This window comes from Crocodylus siamensis, chromosome 2 (assembly GCF_052110815.1).
Source record: "Crocodylus siamensis isolate JL-2025a chromosome 2, ASM5211081v1, whole genome shotgun sequence".
Taxonomy (NCBI): Eukaryota; Metazoa; Chordata; order Crocodylia; family Crocodylidae; genus Crocodylus; species Crocodylus siamensis.
In genome coordinates, this window is record NC_143396.1 from 91,752,304 (window position 1) to 91,779,377 (window position 27,074).

The 27,074-nt window shown below is 41.1% G+C and overlaps 1 protein-coding gene across 1 annotated transcript in view; it reads right to left on the minus strand.

Moving 5' to 3' along the window:
- The window catches only part of TTC29 (tetratricopeptide repeat domain 29), a 197,319-nt gene that overhangs the window by 151,228 nt on the left and 19,017 nt on the right, over nucleotides 1-27,074 (minus strand). The window contains exons 4-5 of the mRNA XM_090034724.1: nucleotides 22,207-22,430; nucleotides 5,860-6,045 (exon numbers count right to left, since the gene is read on the minus strand). Coding sequence (XP_089890850.1) covers nucleotides 5,860-6,045; nucleotides 22,207-22,430 — 410 coding nt within the window. The remainder of the gene's footprint in view (nucleotides 1-5,859; nucleotides 6,046-22,206; nucleotides 22,431-27,074) is intronic.

The following is a 27,074-nucleotide window of genomic DNA, read 5'->3' on the forward strand; positions in this document are numbered from 1 at the left end:
TTAATTTTCAGACCGTACCTATTTTATTTTTTTTAATTTTCCCTGTGTAACTACTATTCCACATGGCTAAACCTGAGTAATCACATGAGATATTCTACTCTTACCCTTACAGGTCAAACTTGTGATTTAACTTTTATCCTTCATAAATAAAAAGATTTTACATGCCCCCCCCTTTTCCAAGTGTTCCCTCAAAGCTAATGCAACTATCTACAAACATTTAACTGTAAAAGGTAGGCCTTACCAAGAGGTATATACACTTGTATTAAGCTGACTTAAAATAAGTCAACCTACCCAAGTTGACTTACCTAAGTAGACTTAAATTAAGCCACATTGGAGCAAACATACATAGAGCTCCTTGACATAGTAGTAGCCATCTTGTGAGCTAAGGTGGCTTAACTAATGTAACTCAAGATAGCACACCTCAGAGATGTATTATCTTGTGCTGTATTTAAATTGACTCTGCATATGTGTGTATGCTCTGTTAAGTTGACTAAGTCATTTTAATTGGCAGAAGGTTAATACATGTGTACATACCCTCTGTCAGTGGATTTCTAGGGACTGGAAAGTGTTTCTAGGAAATAGCAGTAGTTCTACCTCAACCTGGGAGCATTTCACAGTGCACTGCAGTATTGCATTTCAGTGTTCTTTTGTAATTGCACTATAAACTTAAAAATTGAAAAACTTAAAAAGTATTTAAGTACTCTTACTTAACAAATCATAAGGAAAGAATTATTAAAGGGAATTTACATAATCGGGGGATAAGAGCAATGAGTCATGTTCAATGACAACCTTTGAAGCTGTAAATAATTAGAAATAACTTTGCTTTGTTATTTCTTAACACAACTTCATATTCTAGTATCTAAGAGACCATAGGAAGAGATTTAAGAAAGCCATCAATTTAAAACAGATGTAAAGGAATTGTTCTGTAAAGGAACAGTTGACCTAATTAAGTGCCTTTTAACTCAGAATGAAGGATTTGTCCATAACTGGCTTTGGTTTGAGCAAATATTGTCCAGATGGCAACTGAATTCTGCATACACCATTGAATCTGGATCTTGCTACTGTGGCAAACCATCTGAACATCAGCATAACATCAGCATAGGTTGTTGAGAGCCAGACCTAGGGAAAATGGTGCCCTGGGTGAACTTGTATTTTGATACTCCCTCCCAGTACCCTCTTGTCTGGCATGGGGGTCTCTGCGCCCCTCTGCAGGATACCTGCCATGCTTCTTGATGTAATTCCTGGACTCATGTGGGGACTTCCCCCCTAATCCTGGAGCTGAAGGTGGCAGTGAGGTACATTTCCCCAGCAGCCACACCTGATGCACTCACTGGTGAAGGGAATCTCTGAGGGCCACCTGGGCAGCTTGGCAGCATGCACAGGACAGGCACCTGCACAACACTGGCCCATGCCACAACATGCGACAGCTGCTTGGGGATCTGAGTCTTACTCTGCATCTGTGTGTACCTGGCTCTGCCTCCGCAGCTTGGCTGTACCCAGAGGGACAGGCAGGCAGTGCCCACCATAGATTTCATAGATTTCATAGACATTAGGGCTGGAAGGGACCTCGGGAGATCATCGAGTCCAGCCCCCTGCCCAAAGGGCAGGAAGTCAGCTGGGGTCATAGGATCCCAGCAAGATAAGCATCCAATTTACTCTTGAAGGTGTTCAATGTAGGTGCTTGAACCACCTCCGCTGGCAGACTGTTCCAGACCTTGGGGGCTCGGACAGTAAAGAAATTCTTCCTTATGTCCAGCCTGAAACGGTCTTGCAGGAGTTTGTGACCGTTCGACCTTGTCATCCCTTGGGGCGCTCTGGTGAACAGACGTTCCCCCAGATCCTGGTGGTCACCCCGATAAACTTATAGGTGGCCATCAGATCACCCCTGAGCCTGCACTTTTCCAGGCTAAAGAGTCCCGTGGCTCTCAGCCTGTCATCGTAAGATCTGTTTTCCTGACCTCTGATCATGCGCGTGGCTCTCCTCTGGACTCTCTCAAGCTTCTCCACATCCTTTTTGAATTGTGGAGCCCAAAACTGGACGCAGTACTCCAGCTGCAGCCTCACCAAGGCCGAGTACAAGGGGAGAATGACGTCCCGGGATTTGCTCGAGAAGCATCTATGGATGCAAGCCAGCGTTTTGGTCGCTTTACTAGCCGCAGCATCGCATTGCAGGCTCATGTTCATCTTGTGGTCAATGATGACCCTCAAGTCTCTTTCTTCTGTAGTGCTAACCAACGTAGCACTGCCGAGCCTATAAGGGTGCTGCAAGTTTTTCCTCCCAAGGTGGAGAACCTTGCATTTTTTGGTGTTAAACACCATGAGGTTCTCATCTGCCCATTTGCTGAGCTTGTCCAGGTCAGCCTCGATCACCCGCCTATCTTCTGGCGTGGATGCTTTGCCCCAAAGTTTGGTGTCATTGGCGAACTTGGCCAGTCCACTCCTGACTCCAATGTCCACATCATTAATGAAGATGTTGAACAGTATGGGTCCCAGGACAGAGCCTTGAGGGACCCCACTGGTTACAGGGCACCACGATGAGTGACTTCCATCAATCACAACCCTCTGGGTCTGACCACGAAGCCAATTTCCCAGCCAGCGGATCGTGGTGGAGCCAAGGCCACAACTGGTCAGTTTGGCCAAGAGGTGATCATAGGATACCAGATCAAAAGCTTTTTTGAAGTCAAGATATATGACATCAATCTCTTCTCCCTTGTCCAGGTGATAGGTCACCTGGTCATAGAAGGAAATGAGATTGGTCAAACAAGACCTACCCGCAACAAACCCGTGCTGGCTGTCCCTTAGGATGTTAGCCTGGGCCAGTCCCTCAAGGATGGCCTCCTTAATAAACTTTTCTAAGATCTTCCCCAGGATAGAAGTCAGGCTAATGGGCCTGTAGTTAGCCGGATCCACTCTCCTCCCTTTCTTGAAGATCGGCACCACATTGGCCTTCTTCCAGTCTTCGGGCACTACACCAGAGCGCCAGGAGTTTTCAAAGATCCATGCCAGGGGCTGGGCTATGACGCTCGCCAGCTCCTTGAGTACCCTGGGGTGCAGGTTGTCAGGGCCGGCTGACTTGAAGGTATCCAGCTTCTCAAGGTGTTCCTTCACGAGGTCAGCATTGATGGAGGGTAGGGGATTCCCCTCACCCAGATTTCCCTGTCCCATAGCAGGCATGGGCATCCCGTGTGACTGATGAAAGACTGACGCAAAGTACCTATTTAATAGGTTGGCTTTTTCCTGGGAGTCAGTTGTCAGTTGCCCCATCTGGTTTAGCAACTTTGCCCTTGCTTTTCCTCTGGCTCCCCACATACCTGAAAAAGGACTTTTTGTTGTCCTTGATGCCTGAAGCTAGTTGGAGTTCAGTTGCAGCCTTGGCTTAGCCATGGGCTAAGACTTTCATGCCTCTGCCCCCTCAGCCCTGCCCAGCTGGACATTGGCTTCAATGGCACCCCTGTGGCTGCAGAGCTTTGCGGGCAGTGGGAAAGAATTGGTGTTGCGTGCAGCATGGAGGCGGTGGCATCGTGGGAAGCCAAGTCTCCTTCCTCTCAGGGGCCAGAGGGTAGAGGGAGACAGCATGTGGGGACATGCCCAGGAGAGCATTGCTGTGGAATGATTCATGCTGGGAGAGCCCTGGGTGCTCCGGGTTCCTGCGCCCCCCCAGCCTCAGTTCCATGTGGCACTCACTCTAGTGTCACCGGTGGGTGGGGCAGGGTGGGAGTGAGCTGGCACAATACAGGAGGGGCACTATAGTGGGGTAGACCCTTCCCCCCTACTCCAGGTCAAAAGCAACTTGACTGTAGGCTCACAGCCTGTGCTACCTGCACAGCTGCAGGTGTTGCCGAGATCACACCTGGGGAGCACTGGACTGTGTGTGCATAAGTACATAGCACCCTGCTAACCATGGATTCCCCCCCTAAGGCCAGCTGTATCTGGCTATGCAAAAAATAACAATTCAGAGGCTTTGGAAATAGTAATATTTGGTTTGTTCCAATGTGGAATAAAATCCCCAAATTAAAAACATTCTTTGCAAAACAGAATTAAAAAATCATTTGGAAAAACAAAAATGATTTATTTATGATAAATTGTGAGAATAAACCTTCCATAACAGGAAGCCAGGAGTTTGGAAACCCTGAGAATCTTTTGGCTCCCAATTTCTGAGGCTCCCTGGAGCTGGGTGCCTTGAAGTTGGGGATTTGGCACTTTCAAGGTTTCTGTTCCCAATAAGCCCCCCAGGCAGGATTCCAAAAAGCCCTGAATCTGGAAGACTGGGTTTCCCAGCAGCCTGCCAGGTAGGCTGCTGAGGAGCTTGGTAAGCCAGCTGGCATGAAATCAGACATGTTTCAAAACATGCCATTCCATCAGAGAATTTCCCACCAGCTCTATTGCTGGCACTATTAAGAATAATGGAATTCTAATGTACAAAATATACAGCATGTGGCAGTCTGAGGGACCAAATACCTCACTATCAAGGTCCCCCAAAGCCCTCTTAATTGACTCTCTTCCAACGTCCCCACTTTTTCCTTAACCTTGCAATGTTTAAAAACTCTTCCTGCAATTTTTAAGCCTTCTCACTGTACTGTACAATGCTTTCAGAGATACATATTGCTTATGCTGGTGTTGTCAGTCTTGAAGGCAAAGGGCAGGATTAGACAGTAAGACTTGCTGTACAGAGTTTCCATTCTGTACAAAACCACTTTAAAAACCTTGGAAATTCCATAGGAAAAAACACTTTTTTAAAAGGAATGCTGCAAATGTACGATTCAAATCAGGTGTGATGGCAAAATCACTGCCATGTTAAATCTTATCATGACTGCATTCTTGTTCACCTGCATTTGATAACCCTTAATTACATGATGCTAATATTCCTCAAACATTTACAGAGATATTTCAAATGCTTTCTTTGAATATTTCTCAGAATGTTTAACCCTATCACCTTCTGCCCATGCTATGCCTTTTGCATATTTATTTCTGCTAACATTTGAGTGATCACATTTTGAGGGCAAAAATATTAATGGGAAGCAAATTTCAAGACAGCTACATAGCCAAGAATTCTTGGAAATTACACACATGAGAATTCATGCTAAAAGTCCTTACTGGTTCATGCAAGCTGAAAACAAGAACTATAATTTTTTTTTTTACATGATCAATTATGTCAAAACAGTGCTGCTCCAAATCTGAACATTTGTTAGCATTTCATAAAGTAAAAATTAAGAAAAATATTCATTAGTAAACAAATAATATATTTGAAGAAATCAAAATGTTTGGGTACCTCTAGCCATTAGAAAGAGTCTAAATTTTAATAAATTCACAACAAATATTTCACCCATTGTTTTTTCTTGTATCAAGCAGGATTGTTGATAGAAACCTTCAGACACAGTCACTGATATACTCGCTCATTCCTTTTTGTCATGAAAATGCAATTTTTAAAAGGGTTTTTTCTGTTGGGATTTTTTTTGATCTCCTAGGTTTACAGTTTAAGACATTAGCATGTAAACTCTTAAATAATCTGTAAGTAAAAAAACGCAGTAATATCTGGAAAACGCAACTATATTTGTATATAAGGGAATGCTTCCTTTGTTCATGTCTAATTTAAATGTATTTGCTAAAGCTGAAAACAAGTGTCATTGCTGGAAAAAAAACCCCTCAATGTCTAATTAAATACTTTACTACATCTAGGTTTGTGTATCTAAACATTTCAATTATGACAACTGCAAAAACTTTGATACTTTAGCTTCAGATCATTTACTACAGTACAAGTACTATGCACAGGAATCAAATACAAGACAACTAAACATGGCTGTCTGAAAAAATGAATACCCTAACATTTTGATATAATGATATAAACTGTCAGTTACTTACCTTGTTCCTCATTGATAAGGCCCATATTTGCATGTGCCTCAGCCTCTTTTTTCCCCCCGTCAATTTTGATCAGTTGAGCAGTGTTAAAACATTGTTCATAGAAGTAATTCCTTAACCATTTGTCTTCAGGGTTGTTGAAGCAATAGGCCAAATTAAGCTGGTTAATGTACACATCTTCATAGTATTCTTAAAATGAAAAAGAAAACAACTCAGTTAAAATAGTGGGATACTATCCACATGCAAAATGGATAGCCTTTTGAGTAACATCAGATCTCTTACATGTTGGTGTAGGGTCTTGTAACAAACATAACAGTCACCATTCATCCACATAAACACAGTTAAGCTCTCTTGAAGAAATAGAAGCCAGGGGAAAGGATAAACTCCCAAATAAAAACATAATTGAAAAATGGATTGTGGCAAGAATATAAATAAGTTAACATTATTTTCTATATACTGGAGTAAAATACAGTTCATGAAAATCTGCAAAAATCAATACTGAAGAAACTGACCTTTAAAAGTATATAAAGTAAAAATATAAAGTATAAAATTATGCATCAGCAAAAGCACTACTATGTGGAACTCAGTGCTTGAAACAGTACACTCAACCACTAAACAAGGGAGTCTCTTATATGACTCTTAAGCAACCTCTTAGGTAAGAGGCTAAGGACAGACATTACACATAAACTGGTTTAAGTGATCAGAAACTGGTTGAAACCTGTAACAGAACAGATGTTCAGTGCACATAAACCCATTTGAAAATGGCTGAAACTGGTTTCAGATGAATCTGGTTGAATGTAGCATCAGATTTAACTGATTTGGGTCAAACTGGTTTATGCAATGTCTGTCCCAGCCCTCTTTCTGGTTTAATTTAAACCAGAATCCCCCAGCATCCCAGATGCTTTGCAGCTGTGGGTAGGGCTCTCTGTTCCACAGCAGAGCTGGCCCTGCCCCTGTACTCCCTGGCTGGAGCTCTGGCAGAGACTGCAGGCACAGCAGGGTCTGCCTGCCCCCCGCTTTCAAGCAGGGATCCCCCCCTCCCCTCTCACACCATGAACCATAGCCAGCATGAGGTATGCTAGCTAATGGTGAGAGGCGCCTGTGTAAGGCAGACAGGACAAAGACAGATATGAAAGCACTGCTTAGGGCTTTTTGGAGCTAAAAGAAGAGCCTAAACTTATAAGAAAGACTTTTGTTTTCTTGATGGATTAATAAACACTGTGTTTCTCCCTGAATAACTCTGCTGTGTATGTAAATGCTGTGTAACACTCTGCTGGCTCCATCACTGGTTAGGAGCAGCAAGGGTCGGGGGGAACCACTCCCTAATCAGAGCATACTTCCCTGGCCTGGCCACACCCCCCTCAGTTCAGCACTACAGATGGGAAGGGAGGGCTGCTCTAGTGCCCCCTGGCTTCTAGCCTGAGCCGCTGCAGGCACGTGCCTGCATTTCTTCAGTCCAGAGGAGATGTCTGTACAGTTACAAACTGATTCAGCCTAGCCAGGTTAGACTAATCTAAAAAGATTGAATCAATTCAGGCTCAGGCTTTTTGAATATCTGTCCCTAGTCAGGGAGTTAAAGGGGATGTGTAGATGAAGTGGTGTGTTTTTAAAAATCTCAGCCCCACTGAGTAAATACAAACAGTCCTCAACCAAATCTTCACTCCTTTGAGTGTTCACTCTCAGTGGGCATAAAAGCCTCTTCTCCTGGTAGACTCAAATTCCTTCTATGTAGCAGAAGAATCCTGTTCTTCATAGCCAGGGCAAGTCTATATGCAGGCCAGGCCCTCTGCTGCCTGATATCTGACCTGGCTTATAGTTAACAGGTGCTGCCAACTCCCCTCACAGCAGCCTGGCATTCTGCTGCTAATAGTCTGTAGGCCAAGCTCTGAAGCCCATTTAACAGGGCTGCTTGCAACTGCTGTTCCCTGCAACTGGACTCTCTGCAAGCAGTACTTGCTCTGTTTTGTGCATTTAATAACAGAAGTAGTAGGTGACAAGGAGCAATGAAAAAAGACACTTAGTTTTCATATATATCTGACTTTTGCAAAAATGACGTAGCTCTTCAATCAAGTAGCTTATGTTAATTTATATCTTATTTAGATTCCTCATATCCCTAGTTTCTGTTCTTTTTAGTATTTCATACTAAGCTTCTCTTAAAAAATATACAGAATTGTCATTTAAAAAATTCCTAGTGCTATTTTATTCAGACCACACATTTCTGTGCATCTTAATAATCTTTTTTGTACCCATAGTTCACAGGTTTCCCCAAAGCTTCCTTAGCCCTGTGGGCTATATCACTTCTGCTCATTCCTAGGGGCAGACACAAGCAGTGGAACCGGGAAGAGGGAGGGAGAGCCTGAAGACCCTGGTACAGGGTTACCAACCCAAGAATGTTTTTTTTTAACTGACAATCTGCAAACTTTTTACCAACAATGAAACTTTTTTTATTGATATATGATTTACATAATTTAAATGTAACCCCTTTGCCAGGACCTGGATCATATTTGCAAGGGATAGGATTCAAATTTAAGTATTTAACACCAACCATAATAACAAAGTTGGTGACTGCCTGGTGCAGCAATGGTTTTACACCGTACTGCCTCCCACAAGGGGTTCCCTACTCATCCCCACACCCTGATCCCCTCAAACACATCCTGCATGGTGCTGCCTCCAGCCAGCCGACTCCTCAGCCCTACCCCTGCTGGTTCTCCTCCCCGCATCTTAGTACAGTGGCATGGACTTCCACCCACTGCCTCTCCCCTTCTTGTGCCTGTAGTTCTGTCCCAGCAAAACCACCCCAGCAAGCATCTGTCAGAAACATGGGATAAACAAAAAGATGCAGCTGCAGCACACAGCTGACCTGGGGGGAGCTATGCAGGCCACAAAGCCCTGAAACAGAGCTCCCTGCAGCATGCCACACTCCCATTCAGATGCCTGGTAGTACTTTTGTGCTCCATCTATCAAGCACATTGTTGTTTAACATTTTTACACGTGGCTCTAATTTTTTTTATAGACATTATGGAAAGGTGTTTTTTGCTCTATTTTTTATGGGCTACCTGTACATTTATGTACATTTGGCAATCCTGCTCTGACACCAGCAGCAAGAGTCTGAAGGGGAAGGAAGCAGCAACTGAAGACTGGAAGCCCAGGGGCTTTGGGTTAAACCTTCTGGGACTGCCAGTTAGATAACTCTAGCTTAAATAAACAACTTTATGGTCCCTTGGCCTCCTGGTTATGCTTCTTGCTCTTCAGGGACAGCAGAAAGAATTCTAGTACTGGAAGAGCCCTCAGATATGCTCTCTTTTTTACCTTTTGTGGAAGACAGCTATAAATGTAGGCAGCCCATTTAATAGGTTTGCGACGACACCAAGTTGGATGAACTTGAGACATTTTGGAGGACAGAATTCAAAATCAAAAGGATTCAAAATGACCTTAATAAATTAAAGAAATAGTCTGACATACATCAGAAGAAATTCAATAAGGACAAATGCAAAGTACAGAACAACCAAATTCACAAATACAAAATAAATAGACTTGGCAGAATTTGATTTTTATTTTTTAATAATTTGGATGGATAATATTCCTGTTTATTTTGATTATTATTGATTTAAATGTTCAGGATTATGCAAAATTAAGGGTGTGGGGGACAGACAATTCATTAATGACAAATGTAAATACTACTGGACCACCACCAGCTGAGCAGCAAAGATGCCACCAGTTCAAGCTCTGCTTGCCTGTAGTTCCCTTTTCTGCTTTGAAACTTCCTCTTCCTTCCAAACTTCCAAACCCCTGGGGTTTCTGGGAGCTGCAGTCCAAACTACAGTCACATGGTTCTGTAGGACTACTCCTCCTGCTGTCATATACTCCATTTTTCTTAAGTACCTTTTCTATAAATTTTAATTATTAAAGATGGAAATATTTTTTCATTGGCTTGTGAGTTTGAGGTGAAATAGATGTTTATCAGTGTTTACTCATAAAAATTGAATCCTGCTCAGTCTAAAAATATGCACGACAAGTTATGGTTGGCCTTCCTGACTGCATCTCCACACTGTCAGCCCATGTTCATATTGGCCTCAATAATGACTCCAAGATCCTTTTCTGCCTCTGCACAGACGAGAAGGGAGTTCCTTAGTGTGTAGGTCTGCTGCTGGTTCTTCCTCCCCAGGTGCAGTACTCTGCACTTGTCAATGTTGACACTATTCTTGAGAGACAAAAGATCTGTTATAGGCTCATGAGGTCAGCTTTTCTTCTACAGGACTCCACCATCCCCATCCCCCGCCCTAACCACACCTGATGTTCCAGACATGTTGTTCTTCATCTATCAGACTGAGGATTCTAGTCCCAGTCTTATGGACTTTCTTTTGAGGGTATCCCCCTATTTCAGCTGCTTGCCCCGTTCTCCCCGTATGGGTACCAAGACAGCCATTCCTAGTTCAAATCCTACCCTTAACCTCTCCAGGGTGTAATCTCATTCCTGTCTCCCTAGGTTCCCAAAGAGGTTATCTGCACCCCCTGAGGCCTAACATACCAACAGGGAATTCTCCTCCGTCTTGTTGCTGGATCTCACCACGTAAGTCGGATGCTAGGACTCTCCTCCAAGCCCTGGGGTTGGTTCCTCCTCACGCTGGCTCTCTCTCTACCACATATTCTCTCTTCTTTTCTTCCCAGGGCTGATGCCAACTGCACTTTCGGCATCCCTTTACATTTCCCTCTCAGACCAGCTGTGCTTGCCGTGGCAGTGTGCGATTCGCTGACTTCCCAGCTTCCCAGCTGTTTCTTCTCCAGGTCTTCAGCACAGCTCCTTTCTTCTCCCTGGCCAGGTCTCTTTCCCTGCTCTGAGCTTGAACTGGAGCAACTGGGTTTGCTGCAGCAGCTTTTGATCAGCCATGGCCTCAGCTGTTTCCCCTGATGAGCAGGGGTCTGGTGTCCTTCCCACCCAGGCTCACTGCGGTTCACATTTGTCCAGGTTCTCCCCTGATAAGTTTCTTTTCTTTGTTTCCCCCTGCATTCTCGTGACAGGGTGTTTCTGCCACCCTGTCACATAATGGAACAAACTGCCCAGATAATAACCCCCAAATTAACCCCATGTGCCGAAGGCCTGCTTAAATAAAAAGATCCTACACAATGCTGAAAAAGGACTGATATACCACAATGGCAGGGGAGTCCATAGTCGAGGAACAGCTTTTGAGAACAATTTCCTGTGTGTTTTGCCATACAAACTTGGTGTGCAGAAGTTTGCTCACAGCTAAATTTGGGAATTATGATGAAACAAAAGGGAATCAGTCCCTTAATTATGTAGGGCCCAGACTGTTTAGGGCCTTGCAGGTCAAAACCAACACAGAAAACTGCTGTAAGTCAGTACAGATTCCAGAGCACTAGAAGAATTGTAACAAAGGAAACTTAAGTTAGATATTAGGAAGAACTTTCTGACTATGTGAGCAGGTATCTGTTTAGTTTTAGATATCTGAGAAATTCCTGATATCCATGAAAGATTTGCAGAAATATGTTTTATAAAAACTGAATTTTTGACTTGACACTACTTTTTACTAGAGGGTCATTTATTTGAACTGGTGTTCTTGATTTTAGTGACATTTTACATTTATAGAAGACCCCTAGACCCCTAGACTTTAATGTATCTGAAAAAAGATTCCTTTCTGCTAGGAAGCCTCAATATGCCTGAATTTGAAGATGGAAGTCATCATTTCATGTCTCTCCAGAACAGGGTCATCCCAGGGTGGGGTCGGGAGGGGGGCATGAATCACAGCAACTGCCCTGGTCCCTGCACTTTGAGGGGCCCTGCAGAGCTGGGTGAAAAGGCCATGACCCCTCCTGCAGGGCCCATCCAGTGCTGGTGACTCTGCACTGCTGACCGCTGGCAGCTGCTAGCTACTGCCTGCACCCCCCCATCACCAGCTTCTTCGTGTTTGGACTCCACACGGGCTGATTTGCCCTGGACCCTGCTAGGGTCATCTCTGCTCCAAAAGAACAGACATCTTATTTGATGTTAGATCTTAAAGTTGAGCTTATAGGCCTATACAGCCTATCAGTGTAAACCCTATGCTCTGAGCAAACAATCATAAGCATAGAGTTCCCTCAAGTATTCCATCATCTTATTCTTGAGATTGATTCACAAAAAAGACAACAAGAAAGAGGAAGTCCTTTTGTATTAACAGTTCTTCAGGGACTCAAGCAATTGGGACTGGATCACACTTAGGCATGTAAGTCCACTTATACAGAATCTAATAGAAGGCACTTGCAATGAACACTACCATTGGAGACCTTTTCAAAAGTGGGTTGCAAGGGCATCATGAAGAAGCAATTATATATACTTGATATAACTAATCATTAATATTTTTTTTAGTAAACAATATACATTAAACTGAAGGTAGAGAGAGAAGAACAGCTCCCTGTTGTAATTCATAGCACTTTGCTGGAAGCACTGAGTTACAAGGATTCCCCAGACCCAACAAAAGTTCACTGCTGGGTCCTGGGGGTTGAGGAATGCAGCTGCTGCCTTCGAGCCTGCAGCCCATTTCTCCTAGCAACACCCCTCTCCCCTCCCAGCCCTGGCACTGTTTTCAGAATGCAAGGGGGGGAAAAGTAGCAGAGGGAGCTTGTTCTGGGGGTTCCCCAGCTGGTGCTGGAGGGTCGGATGACTGGACTGGAGACCCCTTCACCGCAAGAGGGATCCAGTACACCCACCCCACCCTCCAGTGCCAGCTGAAAAAACCCAGACTCCCTTTCCCCACTCCCATTCTTAAGGCAGTGCCCAGCTGAAAGGTGGTACAGACACAAGTCATAAGGGTTATAACCTGTATGCAATAAGGGTTCAGATTTTCACAGAATCGGGATCTTTTAAAGCATTCTGCAGCTGTACACTTGTTTGGGCACAGCTGTACAGCACTTTCAGGGGCCAGATTGGGTGAAATTGTCACTTCTGCCTGATCCTTAAGTCAAAGTAAACCTAAAGAATACTTCGTGATACGTACTATGCACACACAGAATAGGTACTACAAAAAAGACAAAAAGAGAAGGGAAAAGAAAAAGAAGATTTCCCATTGAGGAAATAGTATTAGATATATATAGTCTATCTTTAAAATCTTTTTGTTACAAAATATCAAGGCAGTAATGCTACATAAAATTATGCAAATAACTTCAGGTAGCTGCCCTACAAATCTCAAGAGATGAAACTGACCTGAGGCTGACTATTGTTACTGGCACAGCTTTGATTGAATGAACCTTAATGTGACCCTCCAATGACTATCCTGCCAGTGAATAACAATGAGAATCGCACAAAGACAACCATTTCTGTATAATTGCTTTGGACAGAAACTGGCCAAATGGGCTGATGTCACAAAAAACAAAATTAACAACAATGGACCTTTAAAAGCTTTATTTCCATCTAGATTTTAAAATCCAGGATATTTTAGATCTAGAAATTCATTGAGATCATTCTGACAATGGCAAAGATCTGATTTACTCAAGTGAACTTTTAGCACTGAAGAAGCAAATACATATTGGACAAGAAAATAATTTTCCTCACAATTCACTCATTAAAACATTGACTTTTCTGATTTTTTAAAATGTGTTCCTAGAATCAGGAAATAAATAGTTTTTATTTCTGTTGATATTAGAATAGCAAACTAACATGATATAGTTTTTTTTAACCAGACTCCTTATTAAATGAGGGCCAGTAGTATGGGAGAGTAAGTAATGAGATATGAAATGAATGGACAGAAGCTTGGAGGAGTCATAAATACAACTATGGACTAGCTCAAACAACACAGTAAACATTTCTGGTTAGATGTGGTGAAGAGAACACTTGGATAAGAGTTCAAATTGAGTGAGTAGAGGAGGGGAGAGTGTGTCCATGAAGTCTAGCATAACTATACTGACATCTTCAGGGAAGGGAAGCTTCTCCCTGGGGGGATAGATATGAATAATTACTTTTACAAGTTTTGAAATGGCATAAGAGAAAAGTGTACAAGTTTGCAACAAGAAGATAGTAAGCAAAAACGGCAGCTAAATGGGCCTTGCTAAGGTGTATGGTGAGGCCAGATAGTTTGAGCTAAGAGATGTAACCCAGAACTTTTGAAATGTATGACTACAATGGGTTGAAACCAGAAGTAGTAGGATATTCTTTATAGGAATATTATTCTGTCAGGAAATGCCCATCATAATAAAAAATGAAACTTTATAGAAATTAATCTATTTCAACAAGATTTTATTTCAATAGAAAAATTGAAAATAAAAAACTTAGCAAAGAAAAGCATTTTCTTCTTTTATTGAAATCACATTGCATGTTAATATTTCCATCATTTAATATATACATCAAATAGAAATAAATATTATCTGAAATGTTTTTTCCTGAATTTTTAAGATTTTTTTGTGAAACAGATATTTTGTTATCACCGCATTTCAGAATGAAAACAAAATTAAATAATGGATTTTCCTGTGATTTTTTAAAAATATGGTTCCTGCCCAACTTTCATTGACACCTCATTGAGATGTACCAATGAAAAATCTCTTTAAGTGGGATGTGTATATAATACTGAAGAAAGGTTTTCTGCTCTGTATCAAGGTCTCTTAGGATTTCTGTAGAACAATTCCTGCCAGCTGTCCTCAAATGAGCAGTAACATGTATAAATAAAGTAGGCCTGGAACTAATACTGTTTCACCCAAGGATGGGCTTTAACTATCACTGAACTCTTATTTGTGTCTGATTCCCTCTCTAATTTTAGGTATTGGAGATGGGAAGGAAAAGAACAGGGAAAGTCTTTAGTCAGAGGAATAAGAAAAGCATCTTAATTCATATATCTTAATTAATATGGCTTTCTGAGAATAAGAAAGGACATTTGTTGTTCTGTTTGATGGCAAACAGATCTGTCACAAATAAGTGTCATCTATGGAATACAGCATTGAGAATGGAATCCTTCAGCAAACTCTCACAATTAGCCAAGTGTTGTCTGCTGAAGCAATCCAGAAGACAATAGTGCTGCCTCTCAGAACCCATCAGTGAATGATAGTATTCTCTACCAGGTCAGATAGGTTAGAGGCATAACAAGATATTTCAGCACCTAGGGCAGAGAAGTCAGGGACAAGCATTATGCTGACCACTGGATAGTAAGAGTAGCAGTAGTGGGAAAGGGAGGTGAATCTTACCTTACTCTGCTCTCTGTGCCTGGGTGGTAGCTACTACAGGCTCCTGGTAGTAGCAGCATGAACGTGGCTGCTGTAGCTGAGGGATGCATACTGGTGCAGCAGCCCAGCTGGTGTGGACTCCCCAGGTCACTCCTGCTGCCCTGTTCACTTCCCCTCCCACCTTCCTGATAAGTTTTTGGGTACAAGGCTGTACCTCCCTCTCCAAGGTCTAGCGGGGTGGAAAAGAGGGCACATTCCACTCACCTTGGTCACCCTCCTCCCTCATGAATACATTACTGGCCTTGGTGTTGAGCCTGCCCAGCTCCCTGCCATGGCAAAGACTCCTGGGTGGAGAGAGCAATAGAGCCCCCTCTAAGTAAACATGTGATGCCCCCTTTGCCCTTCCCTAGTTAAGCTACTGAGGTAGTCATATTTAATGATTAAGGCTGGATATCAACTAACAATTAATAACTGGAGAGATGCCAAAGTTTTTATGCCTGCTGGAAGAAATCTTCTGGAGTTTTTTGTCATTGGGAGTGGTTTTCTAGAATTGACTCTCCATGGCAGGATAGGAGACTATCAATACTAAAAGGATTTTTTTTGGTGCCTAAGAGGTCTGTGCCCAAGGCATCAATATAATGGACACTCAGTTTATAAAGACAGTAACAGGACTGTTGGCTTTGTTAAGGAGCTTATATGGATAGGCCTAGGACTAAGGGAGTGGTGTCAAAATGATCCTTTGTAAATATAAGGCTTCAGTGCTGGAATGGACTTCCAGGTAGAACCTCATGAAGGAGGGAAAGAATCAATTCCCCTAGCCTGCCGAGTGTTATCAGTCTTCTGAATTCATGATTTGTAAGTCAAAAAGTCCATGACTCTTTGTAAAGGGACAGGCTAGATTGAGCTCTATTAGAAGGGTGCCAGACCTTCCCTGGATTAGAAAGAACCAAAGAAATGAACAGTGTGTCAAGTTGCCAAGTAACATCCAACCCAGTTTAGAAGTTCATAGAAAGGGTTGCAAATCTCTCCTAGATGAAAGAAGTAAAATTCTATCAAGTCACTTTTGGGGATTGGAGGAACATCTTTCTAGATCTGATGCTCCCTTCATAGACTGCTCCAGTAGATAAAACTTTAGTAGAGCATCTCTGAAGTAGAAAATGATAGGTGTACCAAGCAAAAGTTCAGAGCAGTTGCCCAGAGAGACAATATCCACCAGTTAAGAAATAATTCCATCACACAAAAACACAGCTTGAAGCAAGAGATTTTGCACTCAAACATTCGGTAAAAAAGGCACTCTGGCATACAGTAGTAGTCAAAAGGCAAGCAATTTTAAGTGAAGATGGGATGGCCAAGAGGGGAGAATTTTGTCACAAAACTAAACTCACTAACATAATATCTACAAATTCAGTCAATGGAGTAAGGAAGAAGACACTATTCACTTCCCTCTCATTGACCCAAACAGCAAAAGAGAGAGATCAAGTCAATCTGCCCTTGAGTAGCGTAGCACAAGGATAAAGAAGACACAAGTGCTGCTCAGTAAGGCTGTGCAAAGCTTCAGTCCCCGATTCGATTCAGTGGAGATTCAGCCTGATTCGGTGGCTGAATCTCCGAATCGAATCAGAGGACCCTTTAATTTCTCCAAATTGAACTGGAACCCTCCGAATCAATATGGAGAGATTCAGAAAGATTCAGAGATTCTGACACAGTTTCATAGTTTCTAGGGTCAGAAGGGACCTGAACAGATCATCAAGTCCAACCCCCCTGCCATGGGCAGGAGTGCTGGGATCATAATCAGGGGACAGCAGGGCAGTCCCTATGCGGAGAGGCTACGGGACCTGAACCTGTTCAGCCTCCAAAAGAGAACGCTGAGGGGGGATCTCATGGCCTGTTATAAACTAGTCAGGGGGGATCAGCAGGCATTGGGGGAGTCACTGTTCCCCTGAGCACCGCCAGGAGTGACCAGGAAAAATGGTCACAAGCTGGCAGAGGGTAGGTTTAGGTTAGATATCAGGAGGTGCTACTTCATGGTCAGGGTGGCTAGGGTCTGGAACCAACTTCCAAGAGAAGTGGTGCAGGCTCCTACCCTGAGGGTTTTTAAGAGGAGGTTAGATGAACACCTTGCTGGGGTCGTTTGACCCCGGTACTCTTTCCTGCCATGGCAGGGGGCCGGACTAGATGATCTGCTCAGGTCCCTTCTGACCCTAGAAACTATGAAACTATAATACTCAAGCGAGGTATCTATCCAACCTCCTCTTGAAGACCCCCAAGGTAGGGGAGAGCACCACCTCCCTTGGGAGCCCATTCCACAGTGTGGCAGCCCTAACCATGAAGTAATTCCTCCTGATATCAAGCCTGAACCTACTCTCAATCAATTTGTGGCTGTTATTCCTTATTACCCCAGGTGGTGCCTGTGGGAACAGAGCCTCACTTATTTTCTGCTGGTCCCCCCCTGGTGAGTTTATAGATGGCCACCAGATCCCCTATCAGTCTTCTCTTGTGGAGGCTGAATAGATTCAGACCCTTTAGTCTGTCTTCATAGGGCCTGGCTTGCTGCCTCCTGACCATGCAAGTGGCCCTCCTCTGGACCCTCTCAAGACTAGCCACATCCCTCTTGAAGTGCGGCGCCCAGAACTGGACACAGTACTCCAACCGTGGCCTGACGAGTGCCACATACAGGGGGAGGATCACCTCCCTGGACCTGCTTGTGATGCACCTGTAGATGCATGACAAGGTGCAGTTAGCCTTACTGTACCGCTTCCTCGCATTGGCGGCTCATGTCCATCCTGGAGTCAGCAATGACTCCAAGATCCCTTTCAGCCACTGTATAGGTATGTTGTAGGTTCCGTCTCCCTAGATGCAGCACCTTGCACTTGTCTGCATTTAATTCCATTCTATTCTCATCCACCCACCTCTGTAACCCATCTAGATCTAGTTGGATTTTGAGGCGGCTTTAAATATTTTCTACATGCCTCTAGGTAGCAGGGGCTCATAAATGCTGTGATGCTGGGGTGCATGGAGTGTCCCACAGAAGCATGGGAGACCCCAGTGTGATTGGCAGCAGACCCAGAAGTGGACCAGAAGCACTTCAGGTCCCCTTCCAGGTCTGCCGGGGAGCATGCAGAGGGCACCCTTGTGCACTCCTTGGCTTGGTGACTGGTGCCTTCTGGGCCTGGGAGGCACCTGGGGCACCCCTGCAGCCAATTGCCAAACCGAGGGGGCACAGAGGAGATGTCCAGCATGCTTCCTGGCAGACCCAGAAGTACCTCCAGTCCACTTCCAGGTTTGCTGCCAAGCATGTAGAGGTCTCCCCCCTGCACTTCTGTGGGATGCTCCATGCACCCCAGCATCGCAGTGTTCACAAGCTGTGCCTGCTACCTCAAGGTATGTAGAAAAAACATTTAAAGCTGTGTCTATGTCTGAATCACTGATTCTCTGAATCAGCTTCGAATCTTCAGATTTGGCCAAATTGAATCAGGGACAGTGATCTGAACAATGAATTGAATCACTATTTCTGATTTGGGCCAAATCCAAATCAAATAGGGCCTGCTTCGCATACCCCTACTGCTCAGCAGACACCGCTAGGCAAAAGATCTTGCACATGTAAGGAATGTGTGCAATCAGATCCATATAGATTCAAAGGTAATATTTAATGCTTCTGCGCCAGGCAAAATATTTTGGGAAATGGCTGAGTGGTATGGCACCTATTGCACACCCAAAAATGAGACATTCCTCTGAATAAGATTCTCAGTAATCCCATACTTACGCTCCGGGTATGGACAAATGAGCAAATTATCCTGAGTTAAGGAAGGGGACTTACTGCATATCAGCATATCAGCTGTTCTGCAGGGTCCTTTTTGTGTTGGTCCATGTATTCTATGGTAAATAGGAGCTAAAACAGCAGTAACATAGCTCTGTTCCATTCAAAGCTAACTTGTTCTCATACAGCTTTCACTTACTGGGTGGTCACACCAAACAGTTTTCATAGATCTGTTGATACATGTATCTGTTGATATATGGTAAATTCTACCTGCCCTCTCCTTCCCTTTTAACATGATATAATTTATCCATCTGTTCACACCTTCAGAATACACCTACAGCTTGTCATAAAATGCCTCTCTCTCTCAAACTATAATGAATAAATATTGGTAGTATCTGAAGAATTTACCTTACACCTGATAACTCAAGGACTAAATTTAGTTGCCAGGCTGAAATAAAATTGTGTCCAGTTACATCTGACCCAAAGACATGTCCTATCAGCCCTATTTCCCACTGGCTGGATGCCCTCTCTATTCCTAGATGATCTTAGTCTCCCACTGTCTGAGTATAAAGCTCCCAGTTCATATTTCTCCTGCACATAAACACTAAATAAATGAATTAATTAATCCAAAATTGTAACTCTGAAAATTCACACTTAGCTGCTTCCTTACTCCTGAAGCTGCTAAATGCTAGAGGCCCCTCAGTGTTTGACTTACAGTTCCCTAGATGCCCACAGGTTTGCCTCTACATGGGTGCATCTATACATCACCCTATGGTGACATAGCAATGTGCTGCATCACTGCGTGGCACGTTATGGCGATATAGCAAGCACGTGGGTCTACACGTTATTGTCAGGTATGCCACTGTGGCAGTGAAATCTAACCATGCACCACATGCATGGTGCAGTAACCACCTGTACTGCACCATGGTTTAATACTTCCAAAAAGAAGTACTAAAGCACAGTGTCATATCAACGTCATTGTATAATGATGTGTAGACACGCCCTACATGTCCAAAAGTACTTCTGTTTTGATAGGCTGCCCAGCTCAGCATCTAGCTCATACCTAAACCCACTTACTAACTAGATGTATCTTCACTTAATCTGTTTGAAGGACTCAGTCTAGTAGGTATTCTTACTGTATATCAAACACAATTAAAAGAGTGGGCTTTTCACAAAATACAGTTGTAGTGCCCGCTACTTTTTAAAATGCAGGTGAGAAAGAATAAGAATGAAGCAGTGGGTGGTGTTCCTATCATAAAACAGTTTAGTGTTTACAGCTGCTATGCAAGTAGAAAGAATCTTCCATTCCTGTTATTGCTCTAAGGACTGTTTAATGTAAACTACAGGAACACTACTGAAGAAAGCCCTAGGTTCTGCATTCTCAGGTAACCACTAGCTACAGTCATGCCCCTTTTTACTATCTGTTTCTGGCCCAGTACATCTTGAATTCTTTTCTACACACTGGCTTTACTTTAACAGGGAGTTGGGAAACAGATCTGATTCATCAGAAGGGAGAGAATTAAATATAGTCTTCTACTTCCTGGGCAAGTGGTCTAACTACCCAAGTATTAGGGAAGCCCAGGGAACCAACACCTACTCCTCCTCTAGCCCTATTTAAAAAGAAAAGCCCTTTAAAGAGTCATCAGCTTTTTGAAAGAAAGTAGATGTAGATGCCCACCTTCAGGAGGAGTTTCTGGGCTGCAGATTGCAACTCATCCGAGACACCTCTTTATAGGCATGAGGGAGCTGCTTCAGAAAAGGGTAATATACAACCCTGTCCTTGGTTTTTCTAATCAGCTAGCTATATGTGGCTGCATAGGCAGCTCCCTCTCATTAGGAAGTACCTAACACTGTTGTGACCATATCCTATTAGGAAAGAGTCAAGTCTAACATTCTTGAGATTGACATCAGCAGAGCTTTTGCTTTTGGTGCACAATCTGATTTCATCCAAAATACTGTAAGCAACATGGTTATTGCAATATTTCTATCACAGCTTAAGGCACAGGCCTGAAATCTCATAGGAAAGCTTATTACTGTAAGATCTCAAACTATTTTCAAAAGTAAAAGCTTCATAATTCTTCAGGTCTGAACTATGAAAAAGAGAAATGATCTCCCAAGTACCAATGCGCCATGTACCTATTCTTTCTTCATGCATATGACTGAAGTCATTTTGTGATGTCAGCAAACTCTAACTTATTTGACAAAAAAAAATTCTTTACATTGCTAAGAGAAAAAATAAGTTAGTACCTTCTTCTAAATCTTTGTGATAATGTCCTGTCTTCAGATGTACCAGCACAGAGTAATTGTATTAGCAAAATGATTGAATTATCTGTAGCATAACTAGCTTCGGTGTCAGCAACACTTGAGTTTCACCCCATGCCCAACGTCAATTAACTCAAGCTAAAAACACCACCTAAAAGGTAACGGTTTGGTATGTGTGAATAAGAAGCAAAACTTGAAGTAGACCTTCAGATAATATGGTGAAGCCATCAGTCATAGGTACAGGCCAGGTACAAAAGCTATTTTTTTTATTCCCACAAACAAGAGGGTGATTCCGCCAGGATTTAGTTCCATCTCAGGACAGTTCATTAACTCTTTCTTTTCTTGGTCTAGAGCAGGGTTTCTCAGCTAGAATTACAATTAATTCAATATAAATATAGTGGCCAATAATTTACAACTTAAAAAGAAAAAAGCATTTGAATTACAGGAGAACAATGATATTTATAAACATTTTTTACTGCTTCTTGCTTAAAATAAAAAGTTTATTATATCTAAATCTGAAAAAAGTTCCAGTTCAAAACCTTAGGAACTTGCCTTAGGTTTTCTACCCTAACAACAACAATTTATTTCATGATTTACTGTTTATGGTAAAAGGGCATAATAAATAGAATACTTTAGTAAATTCATTTTAGGAAGTAGAGAAAATATCATACAGTAATTCAGAGTTATGTCTTCACAAGTGACATATTATATCTATGTATCACATTTTACCTGACAAGTTCACCAACCAATTTTAATGTTAACTTATAAATTCAATCATATTTAGCAGAACCCACATGTTATGAAATCAGTATTATAGCAAGGCAATTGTGCGGAACAATATTTTAGAAAGTACGAACACAACTTTTCAAGGGGGGGAATGAAATAAGGAAATTATGAATGAGATTATAATTGAGATGTTCTCAAGACTAGAAACATATCACAAGGTTTCTAGTTACATCATGACATGCTTTAGATTTTCCTTCCCATTCTATTTCACAGAACCTCTCACTATATCTGTAGCATTGCAATTCCTATCATTTATTCTATAAATACAGCTTAGTTGACTAAGGCTGAAATGTGCTAAGAAGCAGTAATGTTTCAAATTCATACATGAAACAATTTGAAATCTTCCCTCAGGCACTCAGTGCTGCAGCTCCTGCTGCTATGCTACCCACAATTCCCCCACTTACCTGCTCGTTGGGCTGCCTCAGCCCTGGTCAGGAAGTGGTGAAGCTGATCCAGCTTATCAGGCTGCTCCTCCAGGGACTTCTGCTGCCATATGGCTGACCCAGGCCCTGCAGCCTCCCTCAAGGCATTCCACTTCTGTATCAGAGTGAAGAGCTCCGAGAAGGACTTGTGATAACCCTGTCGCAGCATGTCTATGCAGATGTTCTTCTTGTATGAATTCCTGTAACTGGGAATAAGAAAGCCTGATTTTAATCCTTTAAATCTGTATTGTGTTCTCCACCCTCCCAAGTAAGTAGAGATACTACAATGGTTTTCAAGAAGACACTTCAGAAACGAACAAAAAAAAAGGGCGGGGGGGCTGATATATTATTTTTAGCACTTAATTTTTACAGAACATTTTTCAACTAGTTTCTATAGCAGAGAAGCAAATGAAGCTACAGGGGGACTGCTTCCTCTTTATTGGAACAGTGTTATAATTATATTAGTGCTCTTCAACTGAGATTAGACAGGAAGGTCAATTGAGTTAATCAAGATAGGGAAAAAGCCAGGATGCTGGCATTCATTCATTGAAACACAACAGACCGTTTACTTAAAAGCACTGTGCAGGGGAAAATGAAGCACATTCTGCATGACAAAACAATGTATATGGTAAATAGTTTTGCTGGAGGTTAAGGTAGTTTGGTTTAAAATGTCTAACAAATACTGTGTCAGACACACAATAATTACTTATTACTTTGCCTCTATTCATATCTGACTTCAGCTGGGACTAGTTTACTGCAACAGAAGTTTGATAATTTCACCCTGATTTTAAAACCAAATGACATGTCCACAGAGATACAATGATGAATTTATATCAAAGTTATTCAACTGATAAACATGGGTAAGATATACATATTCAAAAGAAATGCTTAATTAAATATTTTCAAAAGGTAATAGATTTTTGGAGGCCTTATTTATGGATGTAATCCAACTATTTCTTTCAGCTGGCATGAAACAATCCTAAACTCTCATTCTGAAAACCCATAAGCCCCATGGGACTGATTGCATCACTAAGGACTGGTTCTAGAGCCAAATGTTTGTAGCACAGGGTGCTGAGTATGAGAAAAAAATTACTGAAGGATATATCTAAATGTCTTAATTTTATTTTGTATTGTGTCATTTAGGCTTCCAAACAGGTTCATATTTTTTTCTAACATTTATTTACTACTAAATTATCAGACCTTAAAAAAAGAATGACAGAATACAGAGAACAGAGACTATTTACTGTACTACATTTAGCAAATCTGGATGACTGCCATGCTAAACAGATTAATACATGGAATAATAAATCTAGCCTGGGAAAGTATACTGCAGTTCTTTTCCAGTTTTATATGAATAAAAATTATATAAACCACTTTTAACTAGGTGTCAGTGGAATGGCTGAATTTTAATATAAGTTTTAAGTGGTAATGATCTGTGCTGTTTTAAACCCTTAATCAAGATAACTATTTTTTCACTGATGCAAATGCATCAGATTCTTTTCTGTTTTGATGGCAGAAATGAACACAAAATGATACAATTCAAGATACTACAAGAAGTTATTTGGCTGTAAACAATACTGGAGTTATTTTAAACATATCATTCAGTATTTTTAGTGCTAAGTATACAGACAGGCAGGTGCATGCATCCATGTACAGGAGACAATGTAACCATTCTGCTCTTGCAAACAGGTAACATTTTTGTGGGAAAAGAATTGGGGAATGGTTTTAAACACTGAAACCACCACAGCAATTTTAAATTTACCAGACTGTGCTATAATTTTCCCAAACTGGATCATATAGTTGGTAAATGATTCACAACCTACAGCTCCAAATTCCTGAAAAATACCATGCTCCTGAGAGAAAACATGCTTTTTGTTGTATTTATAGAAGTCATTTAGTTTGTTTTTAGCTACTATCTCACTCAGACAGGGGCTTAAGAGTAAATTTTAAAAATCTCACTAATTTCAATAGGAATAAGATAAACCTAAATTAATATAACTGAATTCAGTGAAAGCTCAATACATGTACATGATATGCATGGCATGCATGTATGTGAGATGGATACTGAAAGTTATTTACAAGTATAGCTAAAAGAAATAGCTAGCAAATAATACACAAAGTATATCAGTGACTAATTAAAACATTATTCAGTTCATTTTTTAGGTTTCAGAGGATACATTTGAATACAATATCAGTATGTATAGAGAAGCATAAAATTTGCACCAGCCACTTGTGCTAATGTCTTTGGATAAATGTATTTTTCTCCTGGTCAAAGCACATTTTTCCAAATGTACTGTATCATTTACAAAATAATAAATTTACATGCAGAAAGAAATCAGTGTTATAACTACAATTTGTGTCACTAACTTCTAGGAAATGACTGTGTCAATTAACTAAGGAAACTACTCTATTAGCTTAAGGCAGGAGTGACCAACTTGTAGTTAACACAGTTCTTCTCAGGGGAAGATAATTGTATAACTGTATGAGCAGCAAGCCCGTCTACCATAACATATTTGAATTACAGTATAATAAAAAGAACAATGGTAGTGCTTTGAAAGAAAGCAGATGTAGGTGCCCAACTTTAGCAGGGAGTTTCTAGGTTGCAGATCCCAATTAAGACCAAGAAAGTTCTTTACAGGCATGAAGGAGCCTCTTCAGAAAGGAGTAGGTAAAGATAAAGTTACATTTAAGATAGAGAATACTTAAAGGAGTAGTCCAATACTTTTGCTCCTTTAAATTACAGGACTATATTTATATGCCACAAGTGACTTATCATGCATGCATTACAGTGGCTTTATATTCATATTATGGGGATAAAAGACATCAGTGCTCCCTAAGAGATAATTTGACACTTACTATTGAAATTGCTTCAGTCATCAGCATGATTCCTGTTGAAAAAGCCAGGATTGTTTTTTCCAGCATTAGAGAAAAGTGCTTCATTTTTTAATGTGGAAGAAGTGAAGGCCAGGAAAGTAAACATCTGATTCCATTTTGAAGTGAACTCAACATTTGAAGTGAACTCAAATTCCTTATCAAAATTATTACCAAAAAGGTACTTCCTTATGTTATGGATGGCATAGGATGAAACTGAACTAAACATGTTCTAAATTAGTGAGCATTATTTAATTCCTAATACAATTTGATATAACATTTATTGTTCAGAATTTAACTGGGTGGGGGGGGACACTTTTGAATGTTTGCTTGATAATTCTGTTATTTTAATACACAATCTTATGCTGACTTTAGTGAGAATTTTACTGCATAGTAAAATGATATTAGTAAACTGTACATATAACTTTCTATATTCTGGCCACCCTAATTCTAGGTTTCCTATTAACACATGCAAAGTGGAAAACATTAGCTTTGCATTCTATGAGAGTGTTTTTCAATAGGTTTAATGGTCTCTGGGGGCATCTACTGGAAATCTGGTAGAACTGCAGTCAGATCTTGTCAATCAAGTAATTTTTACCTTTGCACCTTATTACTGGTAAACAAAAGAAAAATGCCAACACTGGTCAAATGCACTATGAACATAAAAGAGAACTAACCTCATAAATTGAATTGTAATGTACTTCATATACTGATTAAGTAAAGAGAACAACAGTTGGAACAGGTGAATATTTCATATGCTACATATTGGGCAACCTGTTTTACTGTGTTGACTTAGGATAGTATTAACATGTATTTTTATTTATCAGATAATACACAATCTACATATAATCACAATAACCGTAATCTTGAGATCAACATGGGGTTTTCTTTCTTCACAAGTGAGAAAAGGAGACTGATAAAAGCTTTCAGACATCCTTTTTAAAAACATGAATTTAAAGAATGTTTTATTAAATCTGGAACATAAATGTGGATTCAAAGTCATTTTTCAAATGAACAAAACTCTTTATTTTGCTTTTAATATAATATAACATAATTTAATATAATATTTCTTAAAAGGAAATTCTGTACACATGGACTTTATATATTGAAAAACAAACTATATATACAGTAACTGTAGACCATATTGTAACTGTAATCCTAAAATGTTTAAAGTACAGTGTATGCTAATAGCAGTAGTGCCTTTTGAGTGTACAGATCAGCGTTTGTGTAGTTGTTACCATCCGTGTGATAATCCATGTGTGTGTGTGTGTGTGTATATACACACACACGTATGCATTATCACACGGATGGTAACAGCTATGCAAACACTGATCTGTACACTCAAAAGGCACTACTGCTATTAGCATACACTGTATTTTAAACATTTAGGATTACAGTATAGTATAGTAAAAAAAATTAGGATTACAGTATATATATAGTTTGTTTTTCAGTATATAAAGTCCAACAGATGAAGGGCAGGGTGTATAACACATGTTCACTTGTCCTTATATGCTTAGATCTGGCTGCTGATGTTAATGGGTTGCTCACTTAGGATGAGCAAAACATGGGGCACTGGCGTCCACCAGATGGATTTGAATGGAAATTCTGCTTCTAACTTGCTTTTATGATTGCTGAAATGTAGCATTTTATGGCCTTCAGCTCAATATTTTTTGTAAATTAGTAGATCACTTTGTATTGGTCATTTATTTTGCAGTTAAATTATGACAAAATTATGAGGTTGTTGTCATCCACATGTGGTAGCAGCTATACAAATACTGATCTATACACTCAAAAGGCACTACTACTATTAGCATACACTGTATTTTAAACAATTCAGGATTACAGTTACAGTCATGTTAACATTCTTGTATTACATAGAAAGTTATTTTATATGCTAAATAAACACAATACACTAGATGATTAGAAAACCCAACAAAACAGAACCAAGAGATGCCTATGTTAAGTAGGCTATGCTTAAA